At 38.7% G+C, this 13,853-nt stretch overlaps 2 protein-coding genes across 2 annotated transcripts in view; both read right to left on the bottom strand.

The window, feature by feature from the left end:
• The window catches only part of LOC107458218 (inositol transporter 1-like), a 91,047-nt gene that overhangs the window by 73,440 nt on the left and 3,754 nt on the right, over positions 1 to 13,853 (bottom strand). The gene's annotated exons all lie outside the window — the stretch shown is intronic.
• Positions 11,830 to 12,477, bottom strand: LOC107458217 (inositol transporter 1-like). Its single transcript, XM_016076416.1, has one exon. It carries the CDS (start codon positions 12,442 to 12,444, stop codon positions 11,830 to 11,832), a length of 615 nt encoding a protein of 204 aa, XP_015931902.1. The 5' UTR covers positions 12,445 to 12,477.

Here is a 13,853-nt window from a genome sequence, read left to right on the forward strand (position 1 = left end):
GAATTTCAGATAAGCGTATGAAGATGCCTTCCCTTCCGTCTCTCTGCTTTCCTACTGTCTTCATCCAATCCTTCTTACTCCTTTCCATGGCAAGCTTAAGCAAGGGTTTCACCGTTGTCAGTGGCTACCTCCCATCCTCTCAGTGGAAATGTTCAACGCACCCTGTCACGGCACGTCTATCCATCTGTCGGTTCTCAATCAGGCCGGAATAGAATCCAGTGATTCTTTTGCGTCTGTCACTAACGCCCCGCCCTCAGGAGTTTGAAGCTCATCACAGTCATTCAATCATTGAATCCTACTCAAAATACCACAGACAAGGTTTAGACCTTCCGGATTCTCTTGAATGCCGCCATCAGTTCTAGCTTATACTACGAAGATTCTAATTAAAGAATCCAAGAGATAACTACTTAATCTAAGGTAGAACGGAGGTGGTTGTCAGTCATCTACTCAATCTAAGGTAGAACGGAGGTGGTTGTCAGGCACACGTTCATAGGTGAGAATGATTATGAGTGTCACGGATCATCACATTCGTCAAGTTTAGGAGCAAGTGATATCTTGGAATAGAAACAAGCGTGATTGAGTAAAAAACAGTAGTAATTGCATTAATCCATCAAGACACAGCAGAACTCCTCACCCCCAACCATGGGGTTTAGAGACTCATGCCGTGGGAAGTACACAAAGAAACGTGTAAAGTGTCATGAGGTCCAAATACAATGTCAAAAGATCCTATTAATAGTGAACTAGTAACCTAGGGTATACAGAAATGAGTAAATGACGTAAAAATCCACTTCTGGGTCCACTTAGTGTGTGCTTGGGCTGAGCATTGAAGCTTTCATGTGTAGAGACTTTTTCTGGAGTTAAACGCCAGCTTTTATGCCAGTTTGGGCGTTTAACTCCAATTTTTATGCCAGTTCCAGCGTTAAACGCTGGGAATTCTAGAGCTGATTTGCAATGCCGGTTTGGGCCATCAAATCTCGGGCAAAGTATGGACTATTATACATTGCTGGAAAGCCCAGGATGTCTACTTTCCAACGCCGTTGAGAGCGCGCCAATTGGGCTTCTGTAGCTCCAGAAAATCCACTTCGAATGAAGGGAGGTCAGAATCCAACAGCATCTGCAGTCCTTTTCAGCCTCTGAATCAGATTTTTGCTGAGAACCCTCAATTTCAGTCAGAAAATACCTGAAATCACAGAAAAACACACAAACTCATAGTAAAGTCCAAAAAAGTGAATTTTAACTAAAAACTAATAAAAATATAATAAAAACTAATTAAACTATACTAAAAACATACTAAAAACAATGCCAAAAAGCGTATAAATTATCCGCTCATCAACTATTTTCTGGCAGAGGACAAACTTGGTTATTTCTGTTTGTGTGTTATGATAATATAATGTTATTGTTGTATGATAAGTTGGTTTTTATCTGGTTGAAGCCAGATTATTGTGGTAAGAATATGTGGTAATGGTGAATGGCCATTAATTTGATTTAGAAAAGGCGAGTAGGCCGAGTTTGGGGTGCCGATTCATAGGGCTGATAATGTGTATTGTGTTTTGCTCGTTGGCAATGATTGCGAATGAGATCAGCTGTTGGCTATGATAGTATCATAGTGTTATGATTCTGGCTAACATCGGGTATCTGATTGACTTCTTTGCAAAATTCAGCATGACTGGGTTCAGAGTTGTGTTGGTCATGCTTTAGTGATCGGATTCCGAGTTAAATCGGGTTTATGAGTGAATGATAGGATTCTGAGCTAAGTTGGATATATGTTTGATTGAATGATCAGATTTCGAGTTAGATCGGATTGTTGTCTGATGAAATGATCGGGTTTCGAGTTTGATCAGATATATGTTTGATTGACTGATCAGATTCCGAGTTAGATCGGATTGTTGTCTGATGAAATGATCGGATTCCGAGTTTGATCGGATATTTGTCTGATTAAGATATCGTTTTAAGGTCTGCAGTCGGATTGACGGATTTTGTCCGAATGATCGGATTCCATTTTTAAGGTCAGTAGTCAGAATGACTGATCGTATCCGGGTGATCGGATTGATAGTATAGATCGGTATGATATGTTTTATGCGGGAAGTGAGAAATGATTTGTTAAAATAAAATATTCATTGAAGAACCTTTTAAAGGCCCAGGTAGGCTAGCCTCGTTAAAACCTCTCCAAGCAAAACCCTTGTGGGAAAAATCTTGGTAGTAGGAAAAAGAGTACTTGAATGTCCCTGGTATTAGTTGTAATATAACTTTAAGGAAGATACATTTCAAGTGTTAGGGAGATCTTTACCCTCTAACGTTTGTAGTCAATAGGCTCCATTGCCAATTACTTCTGTTACTCTGTAAGGACCCTCCCAATTAGCTGCTAGTTTGTCATGTGCTGGTGGTTTCCTAGCTTGTTCTATTTTTCTGAGCACAAGGTCGTGGACTTAGAAAGACCTTGGTTGAAGTCTTTGGTTATATCTTCGGGCAATGTGCTGTTGCATGGCTAAATGTTTGATTGCTGTAGATGATCTGAATTCTTCAATGAGATCAAGTTCGGTTTGTCGAGCTATGTCTTATGTAGTTTGGTCGGCCAATTCTGTGCGTAGCGAGGATTGGGAGATATCCACAGGTATCATTGCATCTAAACCGTAGACCAAGCGGAAGGGTGTTTCCTTTATGGTTGAGTGAATTATTGTATTGTACCCCCATATGATCTCTGGGATAAGCTCGGCCCATAGACTTTTTGCATCATCCAGTTTCTTCCTTAGAGCATGTAATATTACTTTATTTGCGGCTTCAGCTAACCCATTTGTTTGTGGGTGTTCTACTGATGAGAAGTGTTGTTTGATTTTTAAGTTCTGCAAAAAAGATGTGAATTTTTTTATCGGCAAACTGGCGACCATTATCAGTGATAATGTGCCGAGGAATGCCGAAATGACAGATTATACTTCCAGACAAAAGAAATCATTTGTTGAGATGTTATCATTGTGAGTGGCTGCGCTTCTATTCATTTTGAAAAATAATCTATTGCAACTATTAAGAATTTTACCTGGCCAGGTGCTAATAGAAATGGACCGAGAATATCAAACTCCCATTGATGGAATGGCCAAGTTGCCTCAGAACTGTGGAGGGCCTCAGCAAGTAGGTGTGTGATGTTGCCATGCATTTGGCAATTCTGGCATGTTCTAACTTTTTTGGTGCTGTCCTTTTGGATTGTTGGCCAATAAAATCCTGCGCGCAATAGTATTGAGGACAAACTTCGGCCGCCAATGTGTGTGCCACAGATACCTTCATGGGCTTCGGCCAGTCCAAGTTCGGCTTCATTCCTGGAAAGACATTTCAACAAAGATCGAGAAAAACCTTGCCTGTACACACAATTATCATAGACAATAAAGAAGGATGCCATTCTTTTGAATTTTGCTATATTTGTGGTACCGGGTGGGATGTTCCCAGATTTTATGTATTCTATGTAAGGTCTTCGCCAGTCTTCTTCCTGAGTTAAGCTCAAAACCTTGGTCAAAGCTACAGTTGGTGTAAGTAATGTGGATCTATATAAAGAGGAAGTTGGCGTCTGGGAACTTGCAAGTTTAGACAAGATATCGGCTCGGTGATTATTTTTCCGAGGTATGTGATGTAGTTCACACTTATGAAATTTTGAAATTAATCCTTTTACGATATCAAGGTATTTTACTAGTAAGGAATCTTTTACCTGGTAAATACCATTTACCTGTTGTACGACAAGCAAAGAATCACAATATACCTGTAGTTCGGAAATATTTAGGATGGATGCAAGCTTTAGTCCAGCGATTAGCGCTTCATACTCGAATTGATTGTTACTTGCTTTGAATGAAAAGTGCAAGGATTGTTCTAGAGCGAAGCCATTCCCATCCTCTAGAATAACCCCTGCCCCGCATTCTTGAGGGTTGTATGATTCGTCTACATATAACGTCCATGTTGCCGAGTTATTTCTTGGGTCTGATTCAGTGAACTCGGTGAGGAAAATCGGCAAGATATTGTGACTTGATTAGTCCTCTGCTTCTGTAGCGAATGTCAAAATTCAGAGAGCTCCACCGACCACTTAATGAGTTGGCCAGCCAGTTCAGGTTTGTGTAACAATTGTCTTAAGGGCTGGTCAGTTTGCAAATTGATGATATGGCTCTGGAAATAAGGTCAGAGATGACGAGCTGTCAAAATCAATGTCAGTGCCAGCTTTTCAATGTATAAGCTAGAATTGATGGCGGCATTCAAGAGAATCCGGAAGGTCTAAACCTTGTCTGTGGTATTCTGATTAGGATTCAAGGATTGAATGACTGTGACGAGCTTCAAACTCCTGAAGGCTGGGCGTTAGTGACAGACGCAAACGAATCACTGGATTCTATTCCGACCTGATTGAGAACCGACAGATGATTAGTCGTGCTGTGATAGAGTGCGTTGAAAATTTTCACTGAGAGGACGGGATTGTAGCCACTGACAACGGTGATGCCCAACATGCAGCTTGCCATGGAAAGGAGTAAGAAGGATTGGATGAAGACAGTAGGAAAGCAGAGAGACGGAAGGGACAAAGCATCTCCATACGCTTATCTGAAATTCTCACCAATGAATTACATAAGTATCTCTATCTTTATTTTATGCTTTATTCATAAATCATCTATAACCATTTGAATCTGCCTGACTGAGATTTACAAGATGACCATAGCTTGCTTCATACCAACAATCTCCGTGGGATCGACCCTTACTCGCGTAAGGTTTATTACTTGGACGACCCATTGCACTTGCTGGTTAGTTGTGAGAAGTTGTGATAAAGAGTTGAGATTGCAATTGAGCGTACCATGTTGATGGCACCATTGATGATCACAATTTCGTGCACCATCAGCTCGGCCATTATTCTCCCTTGGTATGTGCTGTATCTCGTATTTAGAAAATTTTGAAAGTAAATTTTGGAAGACATCCAGGTATTTAGAAAGCAAAGGGTCCTTAACTTGGTATAAGTTGTTTACCTGTTGGACGATAAGCAAGGAGTCGCAGTATACCTTAAGTTCGGTGATGTTTAGATCGGCCGTGAGTCTAAGGCCGGCAATTATGCTTCATATTCACTTTGATTGTTGCTTGCTTTAAATGAGAAGTTGAGGAAATGTTCGATAATATTGCCACGGCCATCGTCAAGTATGATACCTGCCCCACACCCTTGTGGGTTGGAGGATCTGTCGACGTATAAAGCCCATTCGATGAAATCTTCAGTTGTACTAGGTACTGAGAATTCGGCTATGAAGTCGGCCAAAAACTGGGATTTAATGGATGCTCGTCCTTCGTACGTGATATCAAATTCTGATAGCTCCACCGACCATTTAACTAGTCGGCCAGCCAGCTCAGGTTTCTGTAGGACTTGCCATAGAGGTTGATTTGTTCGAACATGGATTTCATGGCTCTGAAAGTATGGTCGGAGTCTTCTGGCTGAGAAGACAAGAGCGAGGGCCAGTTTCTCAATGCTCGGGTATTGAAGCTCAGCATTCTATAAGGTTTTGCTGGTAAAATAGATCGGGAATTGTTTCTTTTCTCTTTCTGCAACAAGGGCGGAGCTTATAGCCCAGTTAGTGACAGATAAATATAAGAATAATGGCTCCCCTTGTAGGGGGGTTTGTAAAATTGGTGGTTTTGAAAGAGTTTCTTTAATAGTTGTAAAATGCTTGTTCACATTCATCAGTCCATTGGAAAGCTTTTTTGTTTTTTAAAGTTTGGAAAAAAACATGAGGATTTAGAAACTAAGCAAGGTAAAAATCTAGAAAGTGCAGCAAGTCTCCCTGTTAACCATTGGACTTCCTTGATGGTGTGGGGACTTGACATGTCTAAAATAGCTCGGCATTTTTCTGGATTTGCTTCAATTCCTCGGCTAGTAAGCATGAAGCCGAGGAATTTACCGCTTTGAACACCAAATGCACACTTTTCGGGATTTAACCGCATGTTGTATTTTCTTAGCTGTCCGAAGATTTCTGTGAGGTCATCAAGGTAATTTTTGCCGAACTTTGTCTTGGCGACCATATCGTCGACGTAGACTTCAATGTTTTTGCCGATTTGTTTGGTGAAGTTTTTGTCCATTAGGCGTTGATATGTTGCACCTGCATTCTTAAGACTAAATGGCATGACCTTATAACAATAGTTTCCATATTCAGTAATAAAGGCTATCTTATTTTGATCGGATGGGTGCATTTGGATCTGGTTATAACCAGAATATGCATCCATAAAGCTGAGTTTTTCTCCAGAAGCATTATCAACTAAACAATCAATAGAGGGTAAAGGGTAGGAATCTTTGGGACATGCTTTGTTGAGATCGGTGAAATCAACACACATGCGCCATTTACCGTTATGTTTTTTAACCATGACGACGTTTGCCAGCCAGGTTGTGAATCTGATTTCTCGGATGAAGCCCGCGTGGATGAGCTTCTTGGTTTCTTCTAGGGAAGCCTGTTTTCGGTCGTGGCCGAGATTTCTCTTTTTCTGTTCTATAGGTCGGACAGATGGATCTAACGCTCGCTTGTGTGATATGATGGATGGGTCGATGCCTGGCATATCTGCTGGGGTCCAAGCAAACAGGTCGGCATTTTGTTGTAAGAATGCTTGGAATGACGTTTTATCTTCTGAGGATAATGTTGAGCCGACGTATGTGAATATGTCTGAGTTTTCTGTGAAATAGATTTTATCGAGATCTTCTGTTGGGGTTGGTCTTTCTAGTGTTCCTGCTCTGGGATCAAGGTCGGCCAGCATGTGTTGGTCGTTCATGTTGTCGATATTGTGATCCTGGGCTTTTGTGTTATGATTAGGTCTTTTGAGACTATTGTTGTAGCATTCCCTGGCTTCTCGGGCATCGCTGTGAATGGTTGTAATTGTGTTGTCCTGCAAAGGGAACTTAACACAAAGATGAATTGTAGATACTATAGCGCCAAACCTATTTAAGAAAGGTCGGACAAGTATTAAATTATAGGGACTGAAACAATCAACAACCAAGTATTGAATGTCTGAAGTTTTTGACGAGGAAAACTTACCGAGTGTGGTTTGTAACCACATAGAGCCCATAACCGGGACTCGCTCACCTGAGAATCCTACCAAGTCACCAGTGGAAGGTTGGATGACATTACTGCTTAGTTTTATTTTCTGGAATGTTGAGTAGAAGAGAACATTGGCACTACTGCCTGGGTCGAGCAACACCTTTTTAACCAGGAGATCTCCGAGCTGTAGCGAGATTACGACGGGATCATCCAGATTTGATACGCTATTGTCATGATCGGCTGTCTGGAATGTTATCTGTGGAGATGTTGGCAGCGGCTGCGGTTGACTTTGATCGGCGTTGATGGAAAGTATAGCTAAGTAAGATCTTTTTCTTGCCGAGCTTGTGGCTCCGCCACCTGCAAAACCTCCAGAAATACAATTAATTGTACGTGTTGGTAGTTCAGGATGGCTATTGTTCAGTCGGTCTCTATCTCGGCCATGTTGTGTAACCGAGCTTTGGTCTCCTGAAGTAGGTGCTCACCACTGCATGTGGCCGCTGATGTATTTGTTGAGGTGACGCTGCCGAGCTAGTCACTCCAGTAGGTCTTTGGCGATGACGCAGTCATAGGTATTGTGTCCGTGCTTCTGGTGGAAGGAGCAATATTTTGATCGGTCAGTGCCTTTTGAATCTGGGTAATTGCCAGCTTTTCTTGGTGGCTTGATTAATTTTGAATTCAAGATCTCCTTGATGATATCATCGCGCTTGGTGTTGAATTTGGTGTAAATCTCATATCGTGGAATTTGTTTGAAATTCTTCTTGCTGTCCCGTGTTTTGTCGTAGTCTCTATGGTGAGGCTTTTCTACTTTCCGAGCTTGTCGGAGTTCTTCGATGTCGATCTGTCCTTTAGCTTTTTCACGGAACTCGGCCATAGTTTTTGGTTTGGCCACAGTAATAGTTTCCTGGAATTTTCCAGGTCGTAATCCGCTTTTTATGGTGTGTAGTTCCACCTCAGGGTGGAGGTCGGGTATACTCATGGCTATCTTTGTGAAGCACGTCATGTAGTCTTTGAGACTTTTGTGCTGGCCTTGCTTGACTGTGTTCAAGTAATCGGAGTCATGTAGGTAGATGGCTGATCCAGCGAAGTACTCCTCTAAGGGTTTTGATATGTCTTGAAATCGAGAAATGGAACCTGCAGGCAAAGAACAAAACCAATCAAGTGCAGGACCGTCTAAGTAAGATGGAAAACAACGACATAAAACTTTATCAGATGCACCGTTTACTATCATTATGGAGGTGAATTTCTTGATGTATTTCTTCGGATCACCTAACCCATCATAGGGAGTTAGGGTGGTCGGCAGAGTAAACCTTTGGGGTAGTACGAAATCACCTCCGCCGTGAATGGTCCAGGGGAGCTTTCTTGATCGTCATTCTCTATGTTTTTTTGAGTTTCCTCATCATGTTTGGGTTGCTCCTCTTCCTATCGGGCAGTGTCTGAGACATGTGTTGGCCCTGACTGCTGCTCGGCTTCTTCTATCCGTTCTTATCAGTAATTGTTTTCGGTTCTAGTGTTATTCAAGTTGGCAATTTGATTTTCCATTCTTTGGTTCTTCTCAGCCACGACTTGTCGTAACTCGGTCACCATCTGGAGCAATTCGGATGGCGTAGACAGAGGTTGTTCATCCATGACTTCAAACAGGAACCTCGAGGCTGATGATATGTGGAGAGGTTTATATTTTTGGCCCTACGGTGGGCGCCAATTGTTCTTGTATGGATACCTGGAGGGAGAGCTCAGTCTCTGGTAGTCGACACCGAGCTATTACCTTTGGTGCCGACCTTTAAGCCTTGTGACAATTCGAGCTTTTACTCTAAGAGGGTGTCCAATCGCATAGAGCTTTGAGCAAAAAACAGGGGGGAGTGTACCTGTAAGGGCACTCCGAAGCTTAAGTTAGTATTGAGAATTCAATGTCCCTTTAGAATAGAAAATCATACCTTTTTATAGGTGATAATGTATAAATCTGTTATGTTCCTGTTTTATTGTTTGTATTAAAGAGCAATAATAAGGATAAATGTCAGGTTGTACGTTTCATATTTGTGAAGCAATCCGTTGAGCTGAATTGTAACGTCACTTTTCAATAAATGACATTGATTGCCGATTAGTAACTATAATGCCGATTTAATGATTGTAATGCCGAACTGTAACACTGATTTTCTGAGTAATGATGTGAATAATGCGGAGTTATGAATGATAAAACCGATTTATAATATCAGATTTATAATGGCCGGACCAAAACTATTGACTAATTACTCTTTAATTACGTGTGGTTTACAATTTACTCTATCTAATTCACAACTGCATTGCAAGTTAAATGGATTAAGCTAAGAGAGAAGCCGAGCATCATCATTTTTCTCAATTTTTTATATTTTCTTGGTTAATTTTAGAAACTTCAGTATTCATTAAAGGGTCATTTTTTAATTTTAATATTGGATAGATGGTTGTATTTTGCTTTGTTATTGGAAGTTGGTCTGTTTTACTCAGGTGCGGAAGTCACATTCAAAGAACTGAGAGGGTCAATTTTCATTCACATGAAATCGAACCCTCCGATTTGTACACCCTCAAATATGAACTTATCACTCTAGAAATTTGATTCTCAAATTTTAATTAAAATTTTGCCAAACCCCAAATCTAAGACTCAGATTTGGCTTTCATAACTAAAAAAAATACCTCCATATTGAATTAAAATACCCCTAACTTTTCCATGATTAACGATAACACAACAAAAATTTCTATTACAAAAAAAATGAGCCTTCTAGCACACCATACCCTTTGAGGCTCATGGAAAACTTGGGTGTTGTAATTTAATATGAAGGTGATTTTTTTTTATTATTGCAAAAATCAAATCTGAGGTCACATTGGCATTAGGAAAATTTTCAATTAAAATATGAGGGTCAGATTTTAGAGTGATAAGTTCAAATTTAAGAGTGTACAAATCAAAGGGTTCAATTTGTAGGTAGTTAATTTTTTTATTTTCCCTGTAAAACAAATCGGTAGGTCAAATTTTCAAATAAAAAATTTAAAATTCATAATTAAAAAATTTGTAGGTATATGAACGAAGACTGACTCTAATTTCATGTAAATGAAAACTGACCCTCTAATTTCTTTGAATATGACTTTCACAGTTGAGTGAAACACACCAACTTTCAATAACAAAGCAAAACACAACCATCTTTCCAATATTAAAATTAAAAGAGAAAATGACAATAGGTCCCTAACCTTTTATCACGCAAAAATTTTGGTCCCTAATGATTGGAAAATACATTTACGTCCTTGACTTTCTGAAAATCAGGACATTTAGATCTCTCTATCCAATTGAGATTGTGAAACGTAACGGAGATATCTGACGTAGATGCCATTATGCTGACGTCGCCGTAATGGTATCTCACGTGGATGAGGAAGAAAGGTTTAGCAAAAAAAAAATACCCCAACCCTAAACCGACATCATTCCTGTATAAACCCCCTCCTAAGATCATCCTTGACCGCCGGCCGCAACTATGAGAATGCATTAGGTGTTTGATCAGTTTTCTCTAAGAATTTCTTGTAACATCCTTTCATTCATTAGCATCCTTATGGACGAACCCTTGCTGCAATGCGTCTCTGAAATCAGCATTCAACTTGCCCACCGAACTCATCCGAATAAGGATTTCATTGTCAAATTGCTTCGAGTAAGCACCACCCTCTCTCCCTATCCTCATTCTCTACATGACATGCGAGCCTCAATTTCTTGTTCCTTTTTGTTTCTTTTCTGTCTATTTTTTTCTTTTAAAATAATGGCTTGGTTAATGAGGGCAGAGTTGCCGGTCCAACCAACAGTGGCAAGGCAGGTGATGTTCATGATTGTCCTTTGAAGAAGGCTGGTGTGGAATTTGGTTCAAAGAAAATGCAACAGTGGCAATGCAGGTGAAGGAGAGAGTAACCAACGGATGATGATAACGAAGAAGATGGCGGCAGCGTTCCGTTTCCAACAAACGGCGGCAAGGCAGTTAGCGTTCAACGAGTGTTGAAGCAGCCATGAAGGAGGGAAAAGGTTCAGCGAGCGTGAGAGGGAAGATGGGTTGCAATGTTGGGTCGGGTTTCTGGGTTGAGCATGGAACGGTGTTGTTTTAAGGTTGTGGGACTTTTTTGTCCCTAAACCTTTCTGCCACTTCAACGTGGGACACTGTTATAGCCATGTCAACATAACAGCATCCACGTCAGACATCTCCGTTACGTTTCACAATCTCTGTTGGACAAAAGGATCCAAATGTCATGGTTTTGTGAAAGATATCTGACAGCGGAGGCATACCTACATTCACGATCACTATCTTGATTTGTTGTTCTTAATCTTAATGTGTGATTCTTTAATCTTCTTCAACCAAAATCTACCAAATTCTTATTTTATGCTAAATAACAACTCTCTAATGGAGCCACGGTTACAAAGTGATTTTGGTATGTAGGAACCAAAAGCTTGGAGTTCTATTTATACTTAGTTATTGGTTTTCATTAAGCCCTAAAGGCCCAAGTAAAATAGAATATCTGATTTTACTCTCATTTAAACTCAAATCAAAAGTAATAATGATTTATTCTATTTAACATTTATAACCATAAATGAGATTAACTATATATAAATCATATAATATAAAATAGCTAATGTGATTATAATTGATTATATGTATTGCCCACAAATAAATTAAAAATTATAATTTTTTAACAATATAGTGACTCATTTTGTGTACACATAAAACGATCAATAAACAATGATTGTTAATCAACAAATAACAATACATAAGAATGAAAACGAGTTATGCAATAGTAATTACTAAAAGCAAATTCATGTAATTGTTTTCTCAACTAAACTTATGTCGTTTTTGTCTTTTCCGTAGGCTTTTTCCTTCCAAATGTTTGAAACTTCTTCAAAGGTCAATCCTTTTGTCTCTGGCATGTAGATGATCACAAAAACAATTGCAACCACAGTGACTCCCAAGAGAATCATGAAACTCCCACCAAGTCCTATGGCATCAACTACTGAAAGAAAACTAATAGACATTATAACACTACAAATCCAATTCACAGTTGCAGACATGCCACCACATATTCCTCTATACTCTTCAGGATAAATCTCTGAGTTCACTGCCCATGGCACAGGACCCATACCAGGGGCAAAGAATATGATATACAAAGCCAAACCCACAATTGCAAGCCACACATATACTTGACTAGCATTGCCATGTCCTATAATAAAGCATGCCACAGAGAGGATGGTCAAGGCTATAGCCACACCTGATAAGCTACCAAGAGTAAGCTTTTTGCGGCCTGAAGCGTCGATAAGATAGATTCCAAGAATTGTGCCACCGGCATTCAAGCCAGAAACAATGAGGGACAAGAACAATGCAGCGTCGTTTGATTTGAACCCAGCTAATTGGATTATTATTGGACTATAATACATGACAATGCTAATACCGGTGAATTGTTGGAATGCTTGAAGTATATACCTGGTAGTCCTAACGACAGTATATACCTGGTAGTCCTAATTGGCTACTAACATAATAAATTTATGCTTAACAAATTTTGAAATTATTATTAGTAATAGAAGTGTAGAATGACTAATGTGAGTAGCTTAAAATTTATTAAAGACGAATTTGATTAAGAAAATTCGAAAACCAATTTAAAAAATGAATGATCTTTGAGATAAATTTGACATTTTACTCAAACCAATACATATAAGTATATATAAATACACTATATTTTACATGAGGCCAGTGGCGGAGTTTGAAAAAAAATTTTGGGAACAAAAAATTTTATTTATACTAAAATAAAATTTATAAATATAATTATTTTTAAGTTTATTACTAATATGAAAATAAATAAATAACTATATAGATAGATATTATAAAATAGGATTTTTTTTATTATAAAATAAATGTTTAATTACTTTGTTGGTCCGTATAATTTCACCAAATTTTTAATTAGGTCCTTGTACTTTTTTCTTTCAATTGGGTTCTTACATTGCTTTTAATTTTGTAATTACGTCTTTTTATGTTAAAAATGTTAAAATTAACATAATATTTTTACCAAAATACATGTAGTCAAAGATTTAATTAAGTTTTCAATTATAAATACCTTCAATTTGCGAACAAATATTCAGTTAATTCTAATATTTTTTATACTAGGAAGGACTTAACTACAAAATTAAAGCAGTGTATGAACCCAATTAAAAAGAAAAAAATATATAGGGACCTAATTAAAAATTTGTTGAAATTATAAGGACCAACAGAATAATTAAACCTAAAATAAAAAACTTTATTTTCCAAAAAAAAATTTAAACTTTAATTTTCGGAATTTTTTTTGTCTGGGCAAGTTTGTCGTAACCCTAGCCAACTCTATAAAATTCATAAAGTTCGTTATACCTCCGGCGAACTTCAAATTTCTAAGTTTTTCGTGTTGGGGAGCATAATTTCTACTATACCATTGTTAAATATGGCTTATTCATGTGTACTCTTGTGTATTTTGATAATGGTTGCCATGGCCGCGTCGTCAATATTGAAGAAGTCATGCTTACTGTCTATACAGTATTTAACTCCATAACTTTCTTTCTCACCCAAATTAAATCAAACTAGATTTTTTCAAAATTAAGGTGTTGGAGAGCACCATTCCTACTACACCATTGTTAAATACAACTTATTCCTGTGTATTTCAATATACTCCTAGAGTCGATGATAATAGTTGTCATTGCCGGTTGTGAATTGCGAGTTGTGAAGTTTAGGAATTTGAAATTCGTCGGGTTATGACAAACTTTATGAATTTTATTGAATTTATCGGGGTTTATGGCAAACTTGCCCTCAAAAAAAAAAAGCT

The sequence above is a fragment of the Arachis duranensis genome, chromosome 7, assembly GCF_000817695.3.
Source record: "Arachis duranensis cultivar V14167 chromosome 7, aradu.V14167.gnm2.J7QH, whole genome shotgun sequence".
Taxonomy (NCBI): domain Eukaryota; kingdom Viridiplantae; phylum Streptophyta; class Magnoliopsida; order Fabales; family Fabaceae; genus Arachis; species Arachis duranensis.